This window comes from Eubalaena glacialis, chromosome 11 (assembly GCF_028564815.1).
Source record: "Eubalaena glacialis isolate mEubGla1 chromosome 11, mEubGla1.1.hap2.+ XY, whole genome shotgun sequence".
NCBI classification, from domain to species: domain Eukaryota; kingdom Metazoa; phylum Chordata; class Mammalia; order Artiodactyla; family Balaenidae; genus Eubalaena; species Eubalaena glacialis.
This window is the reverse complement of record NC_083726.1, coordinates 10917418-10942863: the sequence shown is the minus strand read 5'-3', so window position 1 is coordinate 10942863 and position 25446 is coordinate 10917418. Positions and strand designations below refer to the sequence as shown.

The 25446-nt window shown below is 52.7% G+C and overlaps 1 protein-coding gene and 1 pseudogene across 2 annotated transcripts; one reads left to right on the top strand and one right to left on the bottom strand.

Annotated features, from left to right (window-relative positions):
* Positions 1 to 1650: 1650 nt before the first annotated feature.
* On the top strand, positions 1651 to 1743 carry LOC133101847 (small nucleolar RNA SNORA11; annotated as a pseudogene).
* Positions 1744 to 8042: 6299 nt separating this feature from the next.
* Positions 8043 to 24548, bottom strand: MFNG (MFNG O-fucosylpeptide 3-beta-N-acetylglucosaminyltransferase). 2 transcript variants are annotated; one of them, XM_061204643.1, is made up of 9 exons: positions 24080 to 24548; positions 18257 to 18305; positions 17744 to 17846; positions 17171 to 17324; positions 14333 to 14418; positions 12810 to 12892; positions 12291 to 12456; positions 10455 to 10540; positions 8043 to 9005 (listed from the first exon to the last, which is right to left on the bottom strand). In XM_061204643.1, exons 1-9 carry the CDS (start codon positions 24332 to 24334, stop codon positions 8932 to 8934), a joined length of 1056 nt encoding a protein of 351 aa, XP_061060626.1. In that variant the 5' UTR covers positions 24335 to 24548; the 3' UTR covers positions 8043 to 8931. The 2 variants fall into 2 exon arrangements, with proteins under 2 accessions (XP_061060626.1, XP_061060628.1); XM_061204645.1 differs by lacking the exon at positions 12810 to 12892.
* Between the last annotated feature and the right edge of the window lie 898 nt (positions 24549 to 25446).

Here is a 25446-nt window from a genome sequence, read left to right as displayed (position 1 = left end):
AAGGGCTGTGTCACTTGAGGGCCAAGGCCACAGATGTCTCACGGCCCCCATCAGGGTTAGACCATTAACTCCCGCCACATACATACATAGAATGCCCTCGCCCCAGCTAGTCCCAGGAAGGAGAGTAGATAAAGGCAGCGGTGTGAGGTTCTGTCCATGGTGCTGAACGCACCTCAAATCCTTGTTCTCTAACCCAGCAGCCACTTAGATCCTCTTGGGAAACCAGGTAAAAATGCAGATTCCCTGGCTCCTTCTTCGGAGACTTGCATTCTGAGGATCTAAGATGGGGCCTTGGAATCTGTTTTTACCAAGCACCTGTGATTCTAATACAGCCAGGTTGGTACTAGCCTGAGGTTGACTCACCCACCTAAATAGTCATTGGTCTTCATGAAGTGCCTGCTGTGTGCCCAGCACTGTGCCAGATACTATAAGGCACAGAGCTGCATTGAGCAGGGTCTCTGCTCTGGGGGGGAATTTACAAAGTCATTCAGGAGGCGATGTAGGGAGGGAAGGAGGGAGAGAACTTGCTCTGTTTTATGTGGACACAGTGCCAGGTACATACTTCATCTTTGTCCTGCAAGGTGAGATAAGTAGGCACGTGAAAACAGTAATCATAACCATAACTAACATTTATCTTTCCTTAGAGTCTCCCTAGACATATCTTCAAGGCAATATGTGATGCATTCTGTTCCTTCTCACCTCCTCATGGCTCAAGACCCAGATCTTCCTGATTCCTGCTGCCCCTTATACCCCCTAGAATTTACTCCTCCCTTCTTCTGTCCCATGGTCACATTTCATCATCGATTACATGATACACCATGTTTTCAATATTGTCTCAACTGGGATTCGAGTTCCCTATTGAGGGTAGGGCTTACACCTGACCCCCCTGTGTAGCCTCTAACACCGGGACCTACCCATGCCCCCACCAGAGGAGGTGAACAGTAAATTCTTATTGGATGGATGACTAGGGGGAGTGATAAGTGGGCAGAGGAATCTGCCCAGTGACTGTGCCCAAGGAAAGTGCTGCTGGGTTACGAAGCAGTTGGGACAAGTGCTCAGAACCAAAAGAAGTCAGGATGGGCCTCAAGGAAACCAGGAAACAGGCAAAATGCAAATCAGGCAGGGGCCAGCTTCTGGTCAAGGTCTGCTTCTCCTTTCTCTGGGTGTTTGGGGAGAACAGGAAGTAGACTCAGGACAGCAGTGTCTGATGAGAACAGATGTTCTCTGGGCCTGAATGTGGGGCATGGAGGAGGGGACAGAGGAGAGAGAAAGGGGAAAAGCAAAGGGGGAGGGCCATAGCTAGCAAAATGGAATATCCACAGGCCCTCTTATTTATTTAATTTTACTTTTTTTATGGAAAATTTCAAACACACACCAAAATAAAGGGAATAGGAATAATGAACCCCCATGTGCCCATCGCCCCGCTTCAACAACCATCCCCATTTTAACATCCTTATTTAATTCCTTCCCCCAAGCATCTCTTTAAAGAAAATTCCAGACAATATATCATTTCAGAATATCTTCAGAATGTATCTCTCACATATTAGAACATTTCTGAAAAAGTAACCTCATTATCACACCTAATAAAATTAACAATTTCTTAATACCATCTAATGCAAAGTCCACATTCAAATTTCCTCATTTTTATCAAAAATGTCTTTTTAACACCTGACAGGAATCTGGGTTCATTGTGACAAGGGGCACAAACCTTGTGGCCTTCCTGTGAACAAATACCCACCACATATCCCCCTGAACCTCCACGTGGCTGCTGGGCAGGACCAGTAGGACCGGGCTCAGTACTGGAAGGAAAGCTACAGTATTTAGTGGGGGAGTTTGCCACCTGGAGCCTGTCCTGTCCACACATGGGTGGGCCATGAGTGCTCTTATAGGCATATAGGCTTTGAACCCCTCTCTTCAAAGAAAAAAGAAAAACAGATTCCAACTATATGCCATTCTGGAAAAGGCAAAACAATGGAGACAATAACAAGATCAATGGTTGCCAGGAGTTTGAGGGGAGAGGGGAGATGAATACACAGAATACAGAAGTTTTTATGAGAGGTGAAAATACACTGTATGCCATTATAATGATTTTATGTCATCATACTTTTGTCCAAACCCATAGAACGTGCAACACTATTCACTTCATAAAGTGAACCCTAAGATGAACTAGGGACTTTGGTCATTATGATGGGTCAGTGCAGTTCAGCCTTGGTTAAAAAAAAAAAAGTCTTAAAAAGAATTAACACTGAGGGTAGACGTTTTTGGCAAAACTTTTGTTTCACTTTTATATATGTATACATATTATATATGTGTGTGTTTGTTGGATTGTGATGTAAAATGTACTTTTTAGATTAAAAAAGTTTGCAGGCTACTGTAGTTATGCTGGCAAATAAAAGAACAAATTAATCTAAAAAAAAAAATGACTTTTTAGGGTCCATTTTTATGAACCAGGATCTAAACAAGGTCCGTGCACTGCATTTTGTTGCTATGACCCTTAAATCTGTTTTAATCTCTAACATTCCTTCCTCCTTCCCTTTTTTATGTCATTTTACTTGTTGAAGAAACCAGGTTCTTTGTCCTGTAGAATTGTCCTCATTGTTGATTTGGTGGATTGAGCCCTCCTGGTGTCATTTTACATGTTCCACTGCCCACTCCCCGCCCAACTCCTGGAAACTGATATTTAGACCCAGAGGGTTGATCTGTGTAGAGTCAATTATTTTGGCAAGCAGACTTCCTGGGTGAAGCTGTGTCCTTCCTAGTGCACCATATCAGGAGCAAGTAAGCTCAGATATTCCTTTTGTGTGTGATACTAAAAATGATCAATGTTACCAGCCTGATCCTTCCATTATAAAGCTTCCCCATCACCTGGTCCCCAAGGGGTTTTAGCACCTTTCGTAAAATCTTAAAACTGACAAAGCTGGAATAGCTCTGAGAAACTCATTCACTCGTTTTTCAACTCATCCCACAAATATTTGTTGAGCATCTACTATGCACCAGGCAGTGAGCAGGAGTGAGAAAAAACCACCACAATCCCTGGGATCACAGAGCCAACAGTCAGATGGGGGCAAACAACAAATACTTGAGCAAGCAGGTACACCAACAAGAGACGTTTAGAGCCATGTAAAGAGCTACCCCAGAGCACGGTGATGGTGGTCAGGCAGCCACTTTGTGGTGGGTGATCAAGGAGAGCCTCCCTAGGAGAGGACATTGGAGCTTGACAAGAGCGATCCAGTCATGCATTCCAGGGAGAGGGAGAGCTGGGGCAGGCAGAGAAGCTGTGCACCCATCAGCAGTAACGAGGAGGTAAGTGTGCTCAGCACCAGTGGGCAAGGGTGAGGGGGCCTGAGGGGAGGCCAGCGAGGAGGCTGCTATGGTAACACAGGAGAGACTGACCATGACCCAGACCAGACGGCGGAGTGGAGGTGATGGCCAGTCCAGCGCCCCTTCCACCCCCTTTTACAGCCGAGAACACTGAGCTTGGGGAGGGCAGGGAGATAGTGGTTATTGAGTAACCACCCGCCACAGGAGTTTTCTGTGCAGCATCTCAACACCGCCCCTGCACACTATGTAGAGGTCATTGTGCCTATTTCACAGGTGAGGCCAGTGAATCGTGACGTCACCTGCCCAAGGGCATAGAGGCAGAGGGGGAAAGGAGGATAGAGCCCCGGCCTGAGGAGGCCCTCTGACCCTGCAGGGTCATCCCACGCTGTGATGACCACTGTGGAGTCTCAAACCTTGGCCCTGGCACCTGAAAGCCCTGTGACCTGGACCAAGGGACTTCTCCCTGTGCCTCAGTTTCCTAACCTGTAAAATGGGAATAATACTTGCCCAAGGGGCACAGCAAAGCCGAGACAAGGTGGTCCAACCTTGCTCCCAGTCCCTGCCTGTGGGGCCCACACGAGTCACCTTAGCACAGCCTACAGGCAGCTTCACACCCTCCCATACGGACCCACAGAGGGTTAAACTCAGCCTCCCTCCTTCCTCCATCCCAATTCTGATCCTTGCTGACTCTGCTCCCCGCCCTACAGCAGCTATTCTGGGACAATGGAGGCAGCAGATGGCCCGAGTCCTATTCCCTCCACCCGACCCTCAGAATCTGGGAGCAACCTGCAAATTTGCTGCTGCTTCTAAAAGCGGTCCAGCCGGCAGCCTTCCACGTACAGGGTGGAGAGGACAGCGGCAGTACAACACACTATCCCATGCCCACCGGGCTGTAGGCCCAGGGGCCGCCCCACCCAGCTCGTATCCCACAAACCCAGCATTAGGTCAGCCCAGAAAGAAAGGAAGCCCTGCACCTAACAAGCACAGAGCGGCCTCCCTCTGGGTCAGGCTCCTCCTTGGAAAAGAAGGTGCTAAGGCTCCAGTGCTCGGCAGTTCCATCAGCCCAGACAGAGTTGCGGCAGGGACAAGGTCCTTCGAGGGCTGGAGGACGTGCTCCAAAGGAGCCCCCAGTCCCGGCTGCCTGGTTCAGAGCCCCCTTGTCCTCCCTCCCTCCTCCCCTCAGCCCTGAGCCCCACTGTGACGCCAATTCCCCAACATCTCTGAGCATGACGCTGGCGGGGAGCAGACAACTTCCCTTCCTAGCCCTGCCCACAGGTACCATCAGGCCTGAAATTTCACCATGATCACTTTCATTCAGTCATGCAACCTCTTCGGGACATGAAATTCTAAGGGCATTTACCTTTACTCAGCTCCTACCTGGGCTGTCAAAGTGCCCTTTTATCTGATACCAGAGGCTGAATCCCTTAGCTCCATTCAGCCTTCCTTGATTCTCTGGCCACGCCAACCCAGGCCCTGAAGACAGATAAAAGGAAGAATCGTCCCCAGCAAACCAGCACCTCATAGCACGCAGATATTCACACACACACAGGTGTGACACAGGCACAAACACGTCCATACACCCCACATATGTCCTTAGGCACAGACGAGCGTAGAAGGGTGTACGGCACATGCACACCCTTATATGCCTTGGCATGCAATGACACAGCAGACACTACTTACCATCACTGTTCACTGAGCCATTCCTTTCTCCGTGCTGTGCCCTTTACAAACTCTGCATCATTTCACCTACAACCCGTGAGGTAGGTATTCCTTTTCTCATATATAAAATGATTCCAAAATATTGCAGAGGGAGGAACACTCCCCAACTCATTCTACGAGGCCACCATCACCCTGATACCAAAACCAGGCAAAGATGTCACAAAGAAAGAAAACTACAGGCCAATATCACTGATGAACATAGATGCAAAAATCCTCAACAAAATACTAGCAAACAGAATCCAACAGCACATTAAAAGGATCATACACCATGATCAAGTGGGGTTTATTCCAGGAATGCAAGGATTCTTCAATATACGCAAATCAATCAACGTGATACATCATATTAACAAATTGAAGGAGAAAAACCATATGATCATCTCAATAGATGCAGAGAAAGCTTTCGACAAAATTCAACACCCATTTATGATAAAAGTCCTGCAGAAAGTAGGCATAGAGGGAACTTTCCTCAACATAATAAAGGCCGTATATGACAAACCCACAGCCAACATTGTCCTCAATGGTGAAAAACTGAAACCATTTCCACTAAGATCAGGAACAAGACAAGGTTGCCCACTCTCACCACTATTATTCAACATAGTTTTGGAAGTGTTAGCCACAGCAATCAGAGACGAAAAAGAAATAAAAGGAATCCAAATCGGAAAAGAAGAAGTAAAGCTGTCACTGTTTGCAGATGACATGATACTATACATAGAGAATCCAAAAGATGCTACCAGAAAACTACTAGAGCTAATCAATGAATTTGGAAAAGTAGCAGGATACAAAATTAATGCACAGAAATCTCTTGCATTCCTGTATACTAATGATGAAAAATCTGAAAGTGAAATTAAGAAAACACTCCCGTTTACCATTGCAACAAAAAGAATAAAATACCTAGGAATAAACCTACCTAAGGAGACAAAAGACCTGTATGCAGAAAATTATAGGACACTGATGAAAGAAATTAAAGATGATACAAATAGATGGAGAGATATACCATGTTCTTGGATTGGAAGAATCAACATTGTGAAAATGACTCTGCTACCCAAAGCAATCTACAGATTCAATGCAATCCCTATCAAACTACCACTGGCATTTTTCACAGAACTAGAACAAAAAATTTCACAATTTGTATGGAAACACAAAAGACCCCGAATAGCCAAAGCAATCTTGAGAACGAAAAATGGAGCTGGAGGAATCAGGCTCCCTGACTTCAGACTATATTACAAAGCTACAGTAATCAAGACAGTTTGGTACTGGCACAAAAACAGAAATATAGATCAATGGAACAGGATAGAAAGCCCAGAGATAAGCCCACGCACATATGGTCACCTTATCTTTGATAAAGGAGGCAAGCATATACAGTGGAGAAAAGACAGCCTCTTCAATAAGTGGTGCTGGGAAAATTGGACAGGTACATGTAAAAGTATGAAATTAGAACATTCCCTAACACCATACACAAAAATAAACTCAAAATGGATTAAAGACCTAAGTGTAAGGCCAGACACTATCAAACTCTTAGAGGAAAACATAGGCAGAACACTGTATGACATAAATCACAGCAAGATCCTTTTTGACCCAGGTCCTAGAGAAATGGAAATAAAAACACAAATAAACAAATGGGACCTAATGAAACTTAAAAGCTTTTGCACAGCAAAGGAAACCATAAACAAGACCAAAAGACAACCCTCAGAATGGGAGAAAATATTTGCAAATGAAGCAACGGACAAAGGATTAATCTCCAAGATTTACAAGCAGCTCATGCAGCTCAATAACAAAAAAACAAACAACCCAATCCAAAAATGGGCAGAAGACCTAAATAGACATTTCTCCAAAGAAGAGATACAGATTGCCAACAGACACATGAAAGAATGCTCAACATCATTGATCATTAGAGAAATGCAAATCAAAACTACAATGAGGTATCATCTCACACCGGTCAGAATGGCCATCATCAAAAAATCTAGAAACAATAAATGCTGGAGAGGGTGTGGAGAAAAGGGAACACTCTTGCACTGTTGGTGGGAATGTAAATTGATACAGCCACTATGGAGAACAGTATGGAGGTTCCTTAAAAAACTAAAAATAGAACTACCATATGACCCAGCAATCCCACTACTGGGCATATACCCTGAGAAAACCATAATTCAGAAAGAGTCATGTACCAAAATATTCATTGCAGCTCTGTTTACAATAGCCAGGACATGGAAGCAACCTAGGTGTCCATCATCGGATGAATGGATAAAGAAGATGTGGCACATATATACAATGGAATATTACTCAGCCATAAAAAGAAATGAAATGGAGGTGTTTTTAATGAGGTGGATGGAGTTAGAGTCTGTCATACAGAGTGAAGTAAGTCAGAAAGAGAAAAACAAATACAGTATGCTAACACATATATATGGAATCTAAGGGAAAAAAAAAAAAAAAAAAAAAAAAAAAGAGGTCATGAAGAACCTAGTGGCAAGATGGGAATAAAGACACAGACCTACTAGAGAATGGACTTGAGGATATGGGGAGGGGGAGGGGTGAGATGTGACAGGGTGAGAGAGTGTCATGGACATATATACACTACCAAATGTAAAATAGATAACTAGTGGGAAGCAGCCGCATAGCACAGGGAGATCAGCTCGGTGCTTTGTGACCACCTAGAGGGGTGGGATAGGGAGGGTGGGAGGGAGGGAGATGCAAGAGGGAAGAGATATGGCAACATATGTATATGTGTAACTGATTCACTTTGTTGTAAAGCAGAAGCTAGCACACCATTGTAAAGCAATTATACTTCAATAAAGATGTTTAAAAAAAAATAAATAAATAAAATAAAATAAAATGAGCAAACAGGCCAGAGAGACCAAGTGGATTCCTCAAGGTCACACAGCCAGCAAGGGTAGGGCAGGGCTGTCTAGCCGAGGGACCCAAATCAACACCACTGCAACAGACAGATCAAAGAACCTGCCCCGGTCAGGAACGACTTTGGCTGCAGGTAACAGAAAACTGAACCAAGAGAGGCTTAAACAAATAAGGGTTTAATATTTTTACACAACCAGATGTTGGAAGGGACAGCTGTGGATGATTGTCTTGGTCTTTCCTTCATGGTAGCAAGGTGGCTGCCCCAGACCCAGACATCACACCCACATTCACAGCAGGAAGATGGGGTCTGGGGCTGCGAAACCTTCCCCAGAAGCCTCTCTATTGGCTTTGCTTAATTTGCACTAACAGACAGAGCTCTGGCTCTGGCCAGAGCTGGGTCATATAGTAGCTCCTAACAGAAAGGGAAGCTGGGAAAGTGAGTAAAAGGATCATCATGACGGGCTAGGACCCATTCTGATTCATCATCTGGGTCTGGACATGCTGATGCTCCAAACAAAACCGGGTGGGGAGCAGGGACTGGAGACTGGTCGGCAATAACAGTATCTGCCGCAGACCCTGGATTCTGCCCTTCTTCCACCTGGGTCCCCTCGGTGGTTGGGGATCCAGCCGAGGAAGCCAGGAGTGGGTGGCCCAGCGCTTGACCCCGGGAGAGTGACTGAGAGACCAGAGGTGGGGGCTCTGACCACACCAAGGGACCCATGCAATTCTCTGCAGAGTTAGGACTCCTGAGCCCGAGCAGCTCAAGGACCCCTACCCTTGTTCAGTTCAGCCACCTAAGGCCCGTGGAAGTCCAGCCCCTGAGACCTCTCTGGCCCTCACATGGTGCACCTGGTCCTGGGCTGTCCAGCCCACCTCCCAGGGGCTTGGGATGCCTTTACCGCCAGCCACCATCCAATCCTGGGCCTGCCCACCACAGAGGCCCTGCCAGGGACTGCTGCCCACACAGGAACTGCCACGGGCCCTAAAGGCCGCCTGGGAGGCTAAGGACGACCAGAGGCTTCAGCTCAACCTTTGCCCGGAGGTTCAGGGTTCATCGGGCCACCAGCTGTGGGCACCAGGGAGTATCCGGGTAGAGGAGACAATGGAGGGAGCGAAACCTGTGGAGAGACCAGAAATGGACAAGACGGGTCACCCCCGCGGGTTCCTGGGGAGCGCGTCACAGAGATGCTCTGGAGCAGGGATTTTCCACCTCAGCACGATGAACACTGGGGGCCAGATAATTCTGTTGTGGGGCTGTCCTGTGCATTGTAGGATACTTAGCAGCATCCCTGGACTCCACCCACTAGATGCCAGCAAGCATCCCCTGAGTCTTAACAATCAAAAATGTCCCCACACGCTGCCAATTGTCCCTTAGTGGGGGGCGTGCGGGGGAGTTGCAAAATGGTCCCTGGTTGAGAACCACTGGTTTATAAAGACTTCAAAAGCCAGAGAAACCATGAAGAGGCCTCAGCTGAGGCCACACCATCTGACCGCACATATCTGAGTCCCCAGTTGGCTCCATCCCCATTAGGTAGCAACCTTTAGATTCTAAATCTTCAGGCTTTGAGAGAATTTAACACCAATTCTTAAACGTCTTGGCAGTATAGCCATAGCTTGCACACCTCCACTGATGGGGAGCTCACTCTGTTAGAAGGCAGCTCCTTTCCTCTTAGAAATTGAGCCAGACTCTGTCTCCTTGTAATGTCCAACTTGTTCAACACAGCCCTGGTCCCGGCAGCCTTGGGATAGCTGTGAGTTCTCTGCCCCCAGCCAGACAGATCTGCAGAATTTCAGGGCAGGAGTGCTGGCTCCCCTAAGGGTTACCCTACAGATAAATCCAAAGTCCAGACAGAGCCTACAAGGCCTTCAAGGGCATGGGGGAGGGTGTTCCCTGCCACCTCCTCAACTGAATCTGACACCACTCTCCTCTCTTCTCCCACATTCCAGTCACACTGGCTTCTTTTACTTCCTTCAGTAGGTCTTGCTCCCCTGCCACAGTTGTGTCACAGGCTGTGCTCTGAGCTGCCCTACAGCAATCGGGGCTGGGGGTGGGACGGAGGGGGCTGGGCTGAGCAGCTCTAATCCCCCCAGGGAGTCTTTGGGGACAGAACTGGAAGGTGCCTAAGTGGCATTCTAGCCCCCATCCCAACCCTGTATCCATCGAAAAGTATCATCAAAGAAACAAAGAGCCTGAGAAAGATTTTCTTTTCATTTCCCCATGAGTGCCTGGAGCTCCTCCATTAGAGCACCTCCTTTGCTCAGTGAAGAGAGCTCAGTCTTTCACAGGCTCCCAGAGGATCAGGCCTGGGAGAGCCCTTCAGATCCACATCGCTCAGCCTCCTTGTGTTACAAATGGGGCGACTAAGGTCCAGAGAGGGCAAGGCACCTGCCCAAGGTCACACAGCAAGCCAGTGACAGAGCAGAGACTGAAATCCACTCCCTCCACTCCCAGCTCTGTGCTGTCAGCCACTGGCCTCTCACTTCCCTCCCTCCCGGCTCCCCCATCTTTGGATGCCTGGACGCAGGCCCCACTCCTCCCATCCTACAGTTTCAGCCTCCAGACCCACCTGGAGGAGTCCTCCTCAGGGGAGAAGGGGCCGTGGAGCTTAATGACGTTGAGTTTCCCCTCAAAGACGCCATAGCTGAGGGTGACCTGCGCAGAGAGACACAGAGAAGAGAGTGAAGGGTGCGGGGTGTCCCACTGGCGACCCCACAAGGGGGCAGCATTTGGGCAGAAACAGAGAAGGCACATAAGGCATTTTGAGGGGCACAAAAAGCCTGCCTCTGCACCTGAAATTCCACCGTCTGTAACAGGTGTTCCGCTGAGGGCCCCACCCCACTCCCCTTTGACCATAATCCCATTTGTGCCCCCAACGGTCCAGTTTACTAGGGAGGCTGGAACGATTCCCTCATCTACAGATTGGGAAACTGAGGCTCAAGGCGGGAAAGCACCTTTCCAGGAAGTTGCGTGCCTGAACGGAGGTTTCCTGAGACCCACTCTAGGGCCTGGGCAATCCGTCTCCACCCAGAGCCTAAGGTCACTCCACGAGAAATGAGGATGCAGGATGATGACACCCGTCAAGAGGTAGTCAAGCACAGTGGTTAAAGACTGTGGGCTTAGGGGCCACCCAAGCAGGGTTCAAATCCCTCTCTGTCCTCTACTAGCTGTGTGCCACAGTTAGTTCCACTCTCTGGGCCTCAGTTTCTCCATCTGTAGAATGGAAATAATGTTAGGACTCACCCCCACATCAATGCTGTGAGGAAGCAGAGAGTTAAAGAAGTTAAGGTCCCCAGTGTGGTGCCTGGCACAGCGGGGGATCTGAAAACCCCACCTTTAGGGTGCCCTGGTTTTGGCTGTCCAAAATCTGCCCCTCTTTCCTGGCTGTGGTCCTAATGGGACCAATCTGCATCCCCGTTCTAGGCCTGGCCAATCAACTCTAACTCTAGGCGCTGGTAGGAGACAGGTCATGTGACCCAAGTGGGCCATGTGACCAATGAGCACCAGTCCTGAGATCTGGTGGAAGGAGGAGCTCTCTTCCCATGGGTGGGGTGGAAACCTGGGGCTGCCACCTTGTCAGCATGAGGGTTGAGCCTGCCTGAGAATGAGGCCAACGTGGGGGAGGGCACATGAGAGAGGGGACAGAGTCTGAGCACCCAGACCCTGCCAGATCTAGCAAGTCAGGCCAAGCCCTCAGCTTCTCAGGTACGCAGGCCCATAAATGACCTTTTCTGTTTAATTAGTCTGTTGCCTCTCTGTCACTTGCAGCCAAAAGGGCTCTGACTCACACCATGGGGCAGAAGATCCCAGGGGCCTCCCAGCCAGGACCCTCTACGGGGCTGGAAACCCATGAGTTGGAGGGCGTGTCTGCAAGGCAGAGCCAGTTGGACCTCAGCAGAGTCATTACTTGCCAGGTGGTGGGAGGGGTCCCTACCCCTCCCCCAGCCTGACATTACACTTGGATGTCCCTACTGAAGACCTGGTCCTTCCCAGTGACACCTGAGTGAGAAGGAAAAGCAGCAATCAGTAGACGGGTAAGCTTTGGTGAAGGAGAGGGCTGCCGATAGGCAGTTGAAAAGGACTGGCCCCTTCAGAGGGTGCGGGGAGGATGGGAGGTTGAAGAGAGGAGAGAGGGAAGGAGGTAGCATGTGGCGAGCTGGGTGGTCTGAACCTCAAGACGAGCTTCATCTCATGTGTGCAGGTCCCTCCAGCTGGCATTTGGGAACCAGATCAAAGAATTTTAGCATCATAAATGCAGACCCTTGAGGGTTAGAGGTGGAGAGAGCTGAGACACTGCATGCCCTCAAGGGGATCCTTTACCACCCTGGCCCTCAGTTTCCCCATCAATAGGGGAGAGCCCCCACAAACACCTTCCCCAGTGCCACCTGCCCCAAGGCTGGCTCACCTGCTCTGGGAGCTGGGCAGCCCCCAGCAGCTGCAGGGTCTCCAGGTGGGAGTGGAAGAGGGGGCTGGGCTGCAGGTGACCGCCCAGCTTGCACTCGACGATGTAGCCCACAGTGCAGTCGTCAGGCAGCCGGATGAGGGCAGATGTGTCCACGAAGCGGGGGCCACTGAGGGACAGAGTCATGCTGCAGCCACTGGCCTAAGGCCCTCGACACCTAGAGCCCTCCCTGCCTCCCTGAAGACCCTGCCTCCGCCAGGGCCAGCTGGGAAAACAGAGCTCGGCTCTAGCATCTGCCTCTTGCATACTGTGTAGCCTTGTGCAAGTCACAAGCCTCGAGGAGCCTCAGTTTCCTCTTCTGTAAAATGGGCATGATAATCGCCCTGCCCTCACAAGGCTGTTGTGAGGATTAAGTGGAGGAAAGGTGAAATGAAGCCCTTTATAAATGTATCCTTTCCTTCTCTCTCTTTCTTTTCATTCATTCACTCACTCATTCATTCATTCTTGAGTTTGAGCATCTACCTGCTGCCAGCCACCACGACACAGAGGCTGAGGACAAAGAGATGAGAAAGAAATGCTTCCTGCCCTCAACGGCAGCCCCGATTCTGGAGGGAGACAGATAGATGAGCAGGTCATTTCAGAGGAGGACTGATGCTAAGTCAGAGGGAAGCACGAGGCCTGGGGACAGGGAGGACAAAGTGGATTCCCAGGGGATGTGGCAGGCTTTTGTTTTGCTCTTTACTTAATCATGGCAGTAGCAGTTTTTAAACAGAGTCTTACAGGATGAGCTGGAGTCAGCCAGGTGCCGAGCAGGGGAGGAGCAGTGTTCCAGGCAAGGGCGTCACCTGACTGCATACCCCACGAACGCCGCGGGGGTGCCGGGGGGGCAGCTTGCCCCGCTGCGCAGGATGCCTGACCGAGGGGTCGAGTGGGTGCAGAAACCCAGCCGTTGCTCCCCTCCCCAGGCTGCACCTGCCCAGAGTGGGTACATTTTTCTAATTCACACACATGTACCATAGAGGTGGACAGAAGCCTAGATGGGGGCACCCCAGGCACAGGGATGACCCCTGGTTGTGGGTACATGCCTGCTGTCGACAGATACTAGGACAGCACTCCTGCTCCCAGTCAGGGCACAAATTGCCCCCGGAGGACCCCACCCGTCCAGGACAGGGCACGGCAGGCTGGTGTGGTGACAGAGCACGCAGGTCTTAGAGCCAAACCCAGCAGCTGAGTGACCTTGAACCAATTACTTTGCTTAACCTCTCAGCACCTCAGTTTCCTCAGCCAAGTAGAAATAAGGCCAACACCCCTTCCTCCCTGGGGGCTGTGATACTCTTAGCAAAGCACAGACCTGGCTCAGAGTCAACCCTCAATTCAAGGTAGCGACACTGATGTGGCTGTGAATAACAGCCTGCTCGGCAGACCTCAGGAGGCTAGACCTTTGCCACGTCCTCTCTAGAATATCAGTACCCCCACCAGGTACTGAGGGCTTCCACTACTCCCACGATCCCCCTCAGTCTGAGCCCTCTAGGACCATCCCAGCTCAAATTCCACCTCTTCCAGGAAGCCTTCCCCCCTTTCCCCAAGCAGAAGGCCCTACTCCCTCCTCTGAGTGCCCCTCCAGTTGGCCTTCACCTCCCCTTTGAGAGTGACCAGTCAGAAGAGGGCTGAAAATGGGACCTAATGTTTGCCGGGCTCCTGCCAGGTGCCAGCCCAGACACTTTTTCATTTAACCCTTACAACAACCACTGGCCATTGTACTATCAGGTCCATTTTACAGATGGGGGCACTGAGGCTCCTGGAGATTACACAACTTGCCTGTGTGTGGCAGAGTGCACTAGGCGGTGTACCCCCAAGGGCATGGTGACAGGTGGCTTGCTCACCACTAACTGTGTAACTCTGTGATGCAGCGGGAATGAGAGGTAGTTTCTCCTGAGCTCTCTCTCAAGCCCTTCCTACTGCAAAGGCCCCACCCACGCACCAGCCAACATCCCCTCTCTGCACCCCCCCCCACCTCTTCCACCAGTCTCTAGGTCTCTGCTTACCTGGCCCATGGGGCCATCTTCAAAGCCAGTTTGCGGTTGATGCAGAAGCCGGCACCCCCGGTGGCAAACCAGAACTGTACCAGCCTCTGCGGGGAGAGATGGGGAGGGCCAAAATGTAGGGTGACCTGGGGTGGGGGCAACAGCCAGGCCCCCCCTTACCCCCAACCAGCATGGCTCAAAACTTTTTATTTCACATCTCACTAGAGTCTTCCTACAGCCTGACATTATTATGCCCATTTTATAGATAAGGAAACCGAGACCCAAAGTCACATAGCTATTTAAGAATGATGGGGACACCAATTAGACCCCAATCTGGCTGGATTTCAGTTAAAGAGAACACATAACCTATTTGTCTACCCAGTGCACCTTATCCCTATCCTCAGAGAAACATCCCCATGTGTTCAGGAGGGACTGCCCAACACAGCACCTGCTCCCATAGGCCACAGATACGGGCAGGTGCCCCAGGAATGATGGATCACAAGACCACACCTTTGACCCAGTGACTGGCTCAGCGACAGGCACATGACTCAGCCAGCCAATCAGAGTCCTCGCCTGAGTTCCATATGCTGTCAGGGAGAGATGCTTTTACAGGGTCACCAGTAAATATAATCCTGATGCCATTTACACCGGGCCATGTACACTGGCCTCGCCACTCCCAACTCCTGGGACCAAGAAAGCTTTTCTGCAAAAGGAGAGAATGAGGTCTCATGGAGGAAAGAGAGAAGGGCAGGCAGGCCTGTGAGCCCCTGAGGCCAGCAAACCCCTTGGCATTACAATCTCAGCAACCAATACCACCCCTTTGGGGTGTAAACCACTTTCTGCCCTCACCCAACATCACCATGGCCCAAGGCCTCTTCTACCTCCTCTGTGAGGACCTGTGAATTCACCCATGAATTTCTTTAAGGCTTTTGAGAAACACTGAACCTTTTCAGCTGTACCATCTCTTGGTCAAACAAGTGCCCTAAAGTTACCTTCTCCCAAGTACAGAGTTGGTGCTTCATTGATGCATGTTGCATTGGGTTGGGTTACCTCCCATGATGCAGTAGTGAGAAGAGCCGTGGGCAGGGAGCTGGAAAGTGGAGGGGCCCCCGCCTCCTCCACTGCACAGCTGTGTAACCTTGAGAAAGTTCCTGCCCCTCTCTGTACCTCAGATTTGTCACCTGTGAATACAACATTGGCTCCAGTTCTGAAATCCGATGGCTCTCCTGGCCCAGAGGTGTCCTCCTCCTAAAGACGTCTACGAGCTTACTTCTGGAAACTCTGCCCTCTTAGAGAGAGGTCAGGCCTCAAACAGGCAGAATGAATGGTTTCTTGAGGACCTGACACACAGGAGGCGCCCAATAAATGCTTGTTTAATGAATGAATGAGGGCAGGGCTTCCACTCCCAGAGAACTGTAGCAACATCAGCAGTGACCATGCAAGCGCCTAGGCCTGAGTACGGACTGCAGAGCCCTGTGCTGCAGGGGAGGTGACCAAGGTGCACAGAACTGACGTCACTTGACTGAGGTCCCAGCTGGGACTGACTCCAAGCCTGAGCCCTTGTCCCCTTTGCTGTCCCACCCTGGGGGATGCCAGGGTCTTAACAGGCCAGGACACTTTGGAGCAGAGTCCTGGGATCCCGCTGGTGGGGTGTCTGACAAGGAGGGCATTCGTGCACGTTGTGAGGTCGGGGACTGGGTGTGCCCAGGACTGGGTGTGTCCTGAACCACCACAGGAAGAACACAGCCCAGAGATGAGGCTGAGATGAGTCGAGTGCTGATTGATAACGCTCACTAGCGTCCACCACGTGCCAGATCCCGTTCCAAGCCCTTGGATAGATGAGCGCATTTAATTCTTTTTTTGCTCACAATGGCCCTATGAGGTAGTGACTGTTTTCACTGATTTTACAGATAAGGAAACCGAGGCACAGAGAGGTGAGGTGACTTCATTCAAGGTCACAAAGCCAGGAGGTAGCAGGGCTGGTGTGTGAACCCTGGGAGTCAGGTTCCAGAGCAGAGCTCTCAAACCCTTTGGTCAGGGGTGAGGTGGTGTGGGAGTCTGGAGGACCCCGCGGCTCACCTGGCATCAGCTCGCTCACACGCGCTCCCCCAAGGCCCAGGAAGATTTAATTAGGGCTCAGAGGCTGATTAGCTGCAGATAATTAAGGTTCTGTGTTTCCTGCTCTTGGTTTCCCTAGTGAAGCAGATGGTGACCCTGGGAGGGAGAAAACCCCACAACTGGCCCAGCTCCCGCTCCAGGCACCACGTCTAGAGAGGGGGACCCATGGCCTGACTCTTCACAGGGGCCAAGGGAGCCCTAGGGGCAAAATCTGGCGACCTAAACCTGTCCATTCAGGTCTGGAGCCGAAGCTGGTGCTGGGGACCCTGTTGTGCAAGGTGTCAACTCAGTTGCTGGTTAGTGAAATCTGGAAAGAGGAGGGGTGTCTAGAGGAGAGGAGGGGAGGGGAGGGTTCAGGGGCTCCCGGCAGCCACAGTTTACTACCCGGCCCAGCAGATTCAGCATTTTAACAATCTGCCGTGGAGTCAGGAAGCCTCAACTCACCCCCCTCATGCTCACTCTGTGACCAGGACGAGCCCCTGCTCCTCCGTGGCCGAGGCTCTACTAAGCGCCAGTCTCTGTGCCTTACCTGCATTATCTCAATCTCCCCATTTCATAAAGGAGGAGACTGAGGATCACAGGCGAAGCCACCAGCCCAGACACACCCGGATGCAGCCAAATCTGAAACCCAGAAAACCCACCGGACCCCTCCACAGCCCCGCCCCCGCATGGCCCCGCCCCGCATGGCCCCGCCCCCGGGGCCAGCGGCCAATGCACAAAGGAGGCAGCGAGGGAACCGACCGTGCGGTTGTTCGGCTGCGGCTCGGAAGCGTGGATAGGCCGGTTCAGGCTGGGCCGGCCGATGTAGACGTCGCGGGTCCACGGGAAGGTTTTTAGCAGCTTCAGCAGCGCCCTCGGGTTCAGGTAGTTGTCGTCATCCACATGACAGAACCACCTGTGGGGATGGAATGCGGGACAGTGAACTTGGAGGGGGTTCCCAAGGGCCGCCAGCCAGCCAGACTCCGCCCTGCGCCCTCATAATCAGTCAACAGAGTTATGGGGTGGGGGAGGCTAACATTGAAGGCACCTGTTCTGTGCCAGGCAGCGTCTGGTGTAAGCTCATGAGGAAGTTGTGCCCACTTCACAGGTGGGAACCAAGACTCAGGAAGGTTAAGACACTTGCCCAAGGTCACACAGCCGGTGAATAGCAGAATTTGAATCCCATCTATCTGCCCAGAGACAGACCCCAGCAGGCCCTACATGTGATTAAATTCACAGGGCCCGGACAACTTTACTTTTTTGACAAGACACCTCATTTAGGAACTGGCCTGAGGCAAAGGTCACGCCTGCCCCCAAAGACCAAGGTGAACTCACCTCAGTCCGCTGGCCAAGAAGGCATCAAACTCAGCAGCCATCTTGCAGGACAGGGCAGGGTGGCTGTGCTCCGCAGAGCAGTTGGTGACCACGAGGTGGGACCCTGAATAAGGGAGGACAGGTCAGGGGCCCCTGCCCAGCTCCTCCCAACAGCCCTACACAGTGTGAGAATGCAGAGGAAGGCGGGGCCTCAGAAAGCCTGGAGCAGTGCATCCAGTCCCATTTTACATATGGGGAAACTGAGGTCAGGGGGGGCTGACCTGCCCAGGACCCTGGAGCTAATGGACAGTAGGCCGGGCTGGGACCCAGGTGTCCAGGGTCTTGTCCAGCACAGTCCCTCCCCACACCCATACCCGTTTCCAGGGAAGAAGCCTGCTCCCCTCCTGGGCAAAAGGGGAATCCACGTGTGACAAGGGTGGGCAGCCCTGTTTCCTGGGGAACGCCAGGCCAGGGGACAGCCACCCCAGCTTTCCCTGGCAACAGCCGAGGGGCTCCCAACCCACCCAGAGTTACCCAATCTCTCCTGGAGGCCTTCATCCAGGCTGTCGGTGAAGATGAACGTCTAGGAAGGAGAAAGGAATCAGGACTGGGGTTGGCCAAGGAGAGTCCCGGGCCAGCCCACAGCCCACCACAGCCAAGTCCAGGTGGATACACACATGGCAGACCTCTCCTCCTTCAGTGATGGACACACACCCCTCTCACAGTCACACGCTCCTTTAGGACAACATGACTTTCTCAGCTACCCAACCCACCCCCCCCATACAACACACACAACCCAGCTTTTGTACAACTTCGCGGTATACACCAGCCCATCAGTCTCACACTCAGCCCCCTTACAGACCAGCACCCACAGGGTCCCTACCAGAGTCACACACCCTTAGCAGAATCACACCTCCATCAACCACACACACACACACACATCACACATCACATCACACACACACATCACACACACACACACATCACATAACACACACACATCACATCACACACACATCACATCACACACACATCACACATCACATAACACATCACACACACACATCACACACACACCACACATCACATCACACACACATCACACACACACACATCACACATCACATCACACATCACATTACACACACATCACACATCATCACACACACATCACACATCACATCACACACACACATCACATCACACACACATCACACATCACATCACACACACATCACACATCACACACACACACATCACATCACACACACATCACACATCACATCACACACACATCACACATCACATCACACATCACATCACACACACACATCACACACACACATCACATCACACACACACATCACTCACACACACATCATCACATCACACACACATCACATCACACACACATCACATCACACACACACATCACACATCACATCACACATCACATCACACACACATACATCACACACACACAAACACATCACACACACACATCACACACACACACATATCACATCACACACACATCACACATCACATCACACACACACATCACACATCACATCACACACACACATCACATCACACACATCAGATACACATCACATCACACACACACATCACACATCACATCACACACACATCACACATCACATCACACACACATACATCACACACACAAACACATCACACATCACATAACACACACACATCACATCATACACATACATCACACACACAAATCACACACACATCACATCACACACACACATCACACACCACATCACACACACATACATCACACACACATCACACATCACATCACACACACACATCACACATCACATCACACACACATACATCACATCACACACACACATCACTCACACACACATCATACATCACATCACACACACATCACATCACACACACATCACATCACACACACACACACACACAAACACATCACATAACACACACACATCACATCACACACACACATCACACATCACACACACACATCACACACACATCACATCACACACACACATCACACATCACATCACACACACACATCACACATCACATCACACACACACAAACACATCACACACACACATCACACACACACACATATCACATCACACACACATCACACATCACAGATCACATCACACACACACATCACATCACACACACACATCACATCACACACACACATCACACATCACATAACACACACACATCACACATCACATCACACACATCACACATCACATCACACACACATACATCACACACACACAAACACATCACACATCACATAACACACACACATCACATCACACACATACATCACACACACAAATCACACACACATCACATCACACACACACATCACACACCACATCACACACACATACATCACACACACATCACACACACATCACATCACACACACACATCACACATCACATCACACACACACATCACACATCACATCACACACACACATCACACATCACATCACACACACATCACACACACACAAACACACACATCACATAACACACACACATCACACACACATCACATCACACACACACATCACACATCACATCACACACACATACATCACACACACACAAACACACACATCACATAACACACACACATCACATCACACACATACATCACACACACACATCACATCACACACACACATCACACACACATCACATCACACACACACATCACACACACACATCACACATCACATCACACACACATACATCACACACACATCACACATCACATAACACACACACATCACATCACACACATCACACACACACATCACACACACACATCACACATCACATCACACACACATCACAGTCCCGCTTGGCTCCTCCACATATACAGAACCCTAAACACTTGTTCAGTAGACAGACCCACATACTAGGACACCAAACTACTTAGGGAGACGGTCACGACTTTCACAGCCACGCAAACTCCCTGTGCAAGTGTCGGGGCCCTTACACATCTCCCAGATAGGAGAGGTGACCCACCAACAGCATTCATACACCTGGTCCCCCATTACCTCACTAAACCTCCAGACAGGTGTTATGATCTGTCCCCTTCGCAGATGGCAAAACGGAAGCTAAGTGATGGAGCAAGGCTGTGCGGTTGGCAGGAGGTGAGCTAGGATTTGAACCTAGCCTGGACCTCTCCCCGCCCTCAACTCCCACTACAGCCAGACTTTTCCCTGGGGGTCTAGCAGGCACCTCAGACTGAGGGCAAGAACACCGAGCACCCAAGCACCCCCAGACCTGGGCTCCTCTCACTCTTCCCCAGCTTGCTGGAACCCAACACCTTGGGGTCACCGTGCCTCCTCTCTCTCTCACACCCACATCCAGTCTGTCAACAAATTCTGTCCACCCAGCTTTCAAACTGCCCAGGGTGCACCCTCTCCCTCCAGCCTCCGCGGCCAGCCCTCGGTCCAGCCCACCCTCGTCACCTCCTGCCCGTTTTGCTGCAGTCACCTTTTCCCTGCTCTCCCTGCTCTGTCCTGCCCCACCCCAAGTCTGTTTTCAACACAGCCCCCGGGGGAGCCTGTAAAATAAGTCAGACCTTTCTTGCCCTGCTCCCTGGCAAACTTTTGCCACCAACCAGTCACCCAGATAGTGGAACTCTCTCAAGTCTGGAGCGTGGGCCAAATGGGCCAGGGAATGCCTGTGAATGAATCGGTGGGGGGAGGCGGAAGGGAGGGGTCCCCGCAGCAGGGCCCGGGGGCCGAGCAGGGTGCATGAGGCTGGTGTTTTGGTCCCCAGGAATCCTGAGGCTGGCACAGAGCGGCGGGCAGAGTTTCCTCTGAGCTGAGGGTTGCATTTGATTTGTTCAAGGAGGGACTCTGACAATGGTTAAAACCTCGCAGGAAAACAAAGGGACAGACAGCCTGCTGGGGTCAGGGGAGGGGTGGCCGGGGCCATCTGCTGCAGAGGAGGGGAGAAGTGGGGCCATTGTTGCTCCCCCCATCCCCCACCCACCCTCCTCGAGGACTGTGGGGAAGAGGAAGACCCCCCCCCGAATCACAAAACGTGCCTCCCCCAAGCCCACCCCCTTTGCCTGGGACAAAGGCCCCACACGAGCCCCAGCTCGCTGCCACAAAGGCCCACCTGCCACCCGGCTGCCTTAACCAGCTGGGGCGGGTGCCCAGCCCTGGAGTTAAGCAGCTCAGGACTGCTCCTGATAGCAGAGCTGAAAGAGGCTCCGAGACCCTCCTGCCCTGTGTGGCTGGGGAAACTGAGGCTGAACGGTGGAAGGCCTTGGCCAAGGTCACAGGAAGAGATGAGCCAAAGGGTGGAAACGAAGGGGGCCCAGATGCAGTGGCACGAGTGGGTCTCTCTGTCTCCTCTCCTCTTCCTCTATCTTTCCTTTTTTCAACTCTGCCTTAAAGGACAAGATTTCTAGACTCTGCCCCTTGTGGTAGGGGCAGGGGTGGGGGGAGTGGGAGTGTCCAGCTGCGTGAATTCATCTCCTACCTCTGCTTAACCTTGCTCAGTTTCCTCACCTGTAAGCTGAGAATATCAATATCTACCACTCGGGTTATTGTGAGGGTTCAATAGAGTGATGCACCCGATATGCTGTCACTTAGATGCTGAGCAGCTGGGCTGCCTGGTTAGCATCTGGGACTGAGCTCAGGGCACAGAGGGGGGCTGCTTGCCTCTCCTCTGCCGGCCTGGTCCTGCCAGGCCCAGACACCCAGGCTGGAGGCCCAAGTGACTAGGCAGCTCTGGGATCCCGGGTCTCAGCAGAGAAGGAGGGGCCCCAGCGGGAGATGGCAGGCGGGTCCTACTGGGCTCTGCCCCCTCAGGCCTTCGGGGCAAGCACTTCCTCCTCTCTGGCCTCAGTTTCCTCATCCGGAGCAAGCGCACCACCATAGTGATCAAGACGAGACAGGAAAGGGCCTCTGACCACGTGAGGCCATGCTCCCGGGTACACGCAGACATAGCACCATAAACAGGAAGGTCTGCGGGGAGGGCCAGGCTGGGCGGCTTCCGCAAGCGGATCCAGAATCTCCCCAAGATGAGAAGCTGTGCAGAGCCCCAGGGAAGAGCCTGGGGTGCTGGGGGTACAGCAAGGAGAGGGTTAATCCAGGGTGCTAGGAAATCCGGGCAGGGGTGTCCCCTCCCCAGGGGGCCCTGGCCTCTTCCAGGCACCACCTCCCCCCTCCTTGGTCTCCAGGAGCCCCCAACCCCCTCCGAAGGCTCGTCACTTCCACTGAGCCAAAGTGGGGACAGTGTGTGTGTGTGTGTGTGTGTGTGTGTGAGAGAATCTGCCTCTCCCCCTCCCCCAGGGATGCCTCCCAGCACCCCCAAATCACTGACTTTGCTTGAGGAGGGCACTGGATGTGAGGAGGGGAAGAGCCAGAAGGGACTCAGAGTGTCAGGGCCACCTCCCCAGAAAGACAGAAGCCGCCCACCCCTGTGACACACACGCCTCTTGTCACGGCACATCTAACACTGACGCCGGCTCCATGCAGGTGAGCATGCACGCGGGTGTACACACACACACACACACGCACAATCCCAATGCCAGGCAGACCTCTGCCCTGCCCTCCTGCCCACCACTACCTCAGCCACCACCATCACAGCACACACCCCACCTCCCTCGCCCGGAAAGTGCCCCACAGGAAATGGAGCACAGGAGGTGAGGTGCCACCGCCCTGGGCACACCCTGGGCAGTAGAGGCGTGGGGGCAGGGGCTGTCAGGAATTCTGAAAGGATGCCCCCCTGCCGCTCTCCCCGAACAGGCCCCCCCCCAGACTGTCCCCTCCTCAGCGGCTCAGTCCCTGTGCTTCACCCTCACAGCCAGGGCAGAAGGACCGCACCCAGGGCCTGGACAGGGGGCGGCCTGGCCTGGGCGCATGTCAGAGTCAGGACCTCTCGGGGGCCTCTGTCCCAGCTGCCCAACACCCCCCCTTGCCCCCGATGCCAGGCTGGGCCAGGGTGGGCAGGAACGAAACCTGTGCCAGGACAACCAGGGAATAGAGGGACCACCCCCCAGAAGGGACCCAGGAGCCCGGGGTAGGGGCCCAGCCTGGCCCCAGAAGAAACGAAGCAGTGGGCCTGAGGAGCACCTGGCCCCGGGGCCAGCAAGGGACACAGTCAGGGCCGCAGGAGCCCCCGATCCTTCCAGGAAGGCGCGAGAAGACAGCCCAGGTGGGGCAGGTGGGTGAGCAGCTTCTCCCTCAAGGCCGCCAGGGACCCCAGCTCGGTAGAAAGTCCTCTGTGAGTCCCTCAGACCAGAGGCCACTCCTGGGGCCCGCAGTCACCCGCTTGTCACCTGTTCCCTGGTCCTGGAGACCCACGTGTCGAGCAGCAGCTCCAGGCGGGAGCGGTGGAAGGCCCGGGTTGTCTTGACTGCGATGAAGACATCGTGCAGCTGCAGCTCGGGCGGCCGAGGGCTTGGCGGGCTCAGCCCGGGGGTCTCCGGCACGCCCTGCGGGGATGGGCTTGAGTAGTACCGTAGGGAGAGGAGCCCCATGCACAGCAGGGTGAGGAGGACTCCAGCCAGGCCCCGGAGGAGCCGGCACTGCATTGGCCCTGGGACCCCAGACGGCTCAGCCCCCAAATCCCAACCAGACGGGGAGGGGAGGCTGGTCAGGCGGGAGCCCCGGCAAAGGCAAAGGTCTGCCGGGCATGGGGGGCAGGCCAGGAGGGGAGAGGTGGGAGTCGGTGCTCTGGACCCGGAGGCCGAGCCATGGCAGCCCCGCTGCCGCTGCCGCCAGCCCTCCACCTGCTCCCGGGCCCTCCCTCCCACTGCCGGCTCTGGGGCGCCTGGCCCCGCCCCTGCCTCCAGGGCAGCCCAGGGGCGGGGCCGGCCCAGGGGAGCCCAGAGGAGCCCAGAGGTGGCTGAAAAAGTGTCACTGGCTGAAGGGACAGCCCAGCCCTGCCCGCTGCTGCAGGGGGGGATGGGGGCAACAACAACCCCTCCATGCCAGATGGAAGGGAGGGGCCCTCCAGCCTTCCCACTCCCCAGAGACCCCCGGCTAAGCTCATTCAATACCCAGTATCTTCTGGTGTCCAGCCTCCCAGCTTTTGCTCACGCTGTTCCTCGTCCTGGATGCTCTTCCCCAGCCCCCACCATCCTCACCCACGTTCCTTCCACCAGGCTTAATTCTATCTGGACTTCAAGGCTCAGCTCAAGGGTTCTCTCCTCCAGGAAGCCTCCCAGCCTCTGGGGCTCCCCCAGTAGTTAGCTCAGTTCCTCTGGTCTTCACAACAGTGTTAGAATTATTTCCAGTTCATAGCTGGGCACATAAGGCTCAGAATGATCTAAGATGATCCAGCAGCTCAGCCACAGAGCCAGGTAGAACCCAGGTCGCTGGCCCAACAGAGGCCCCTGAGGGTGCCTGTCCTGCTGTGGCCCACTGGAGCCCATCTTGCTCACCAGTCTTTATTGCTGCCTCTCTCCCAGCCAGGCCAGTGGACAGAGGACCCTCTGCAGCTACCACCTCCGTCTTGTTTTGTACAAGGTCACTCATATCTTGTCCTCCCTCTGCTAGAACCCTGATGGCTCCCATCTCCCTCAGAACAAAAGCCAAAGATCAGACACCAGCCTACAGGCCCTGTGTAAGGGGGGCCCCGTTACCTCCAATCCCATCTCCTACCATCTTCCCCTTGCTTCCTCACTCCAGACCCAGTGGGCTT

What these genes read in the sequence shown, in the direction of transcription:
- MFNG (XM_061204643.1), bottom strand. Translation starts at nt 24,334, where the DNA reads ATGCAGTGCCGGCTCCTCCGGGGCCTGGCTGGAGTCCTCCTCACCCTG. An exon ending in AAGATGGCCCCATGGGCCAG is followed by an intron (nt 12,893 to 14,332) that starts GTAAGCAGAGAC and finishes GTCTCCCTCCAG; the next exon opens with AATCGGGGCTGCCGTTGAGG. An exon ending in CCTGAGGAGGACTCCTCCAG is followed by an intron (nt 9,006 to 10,454) that starts GTGGGTCTGGAG and finishes GTCTCTCCACAG; the next exon opens with GTTTCGCTCCCTCCATTGTC.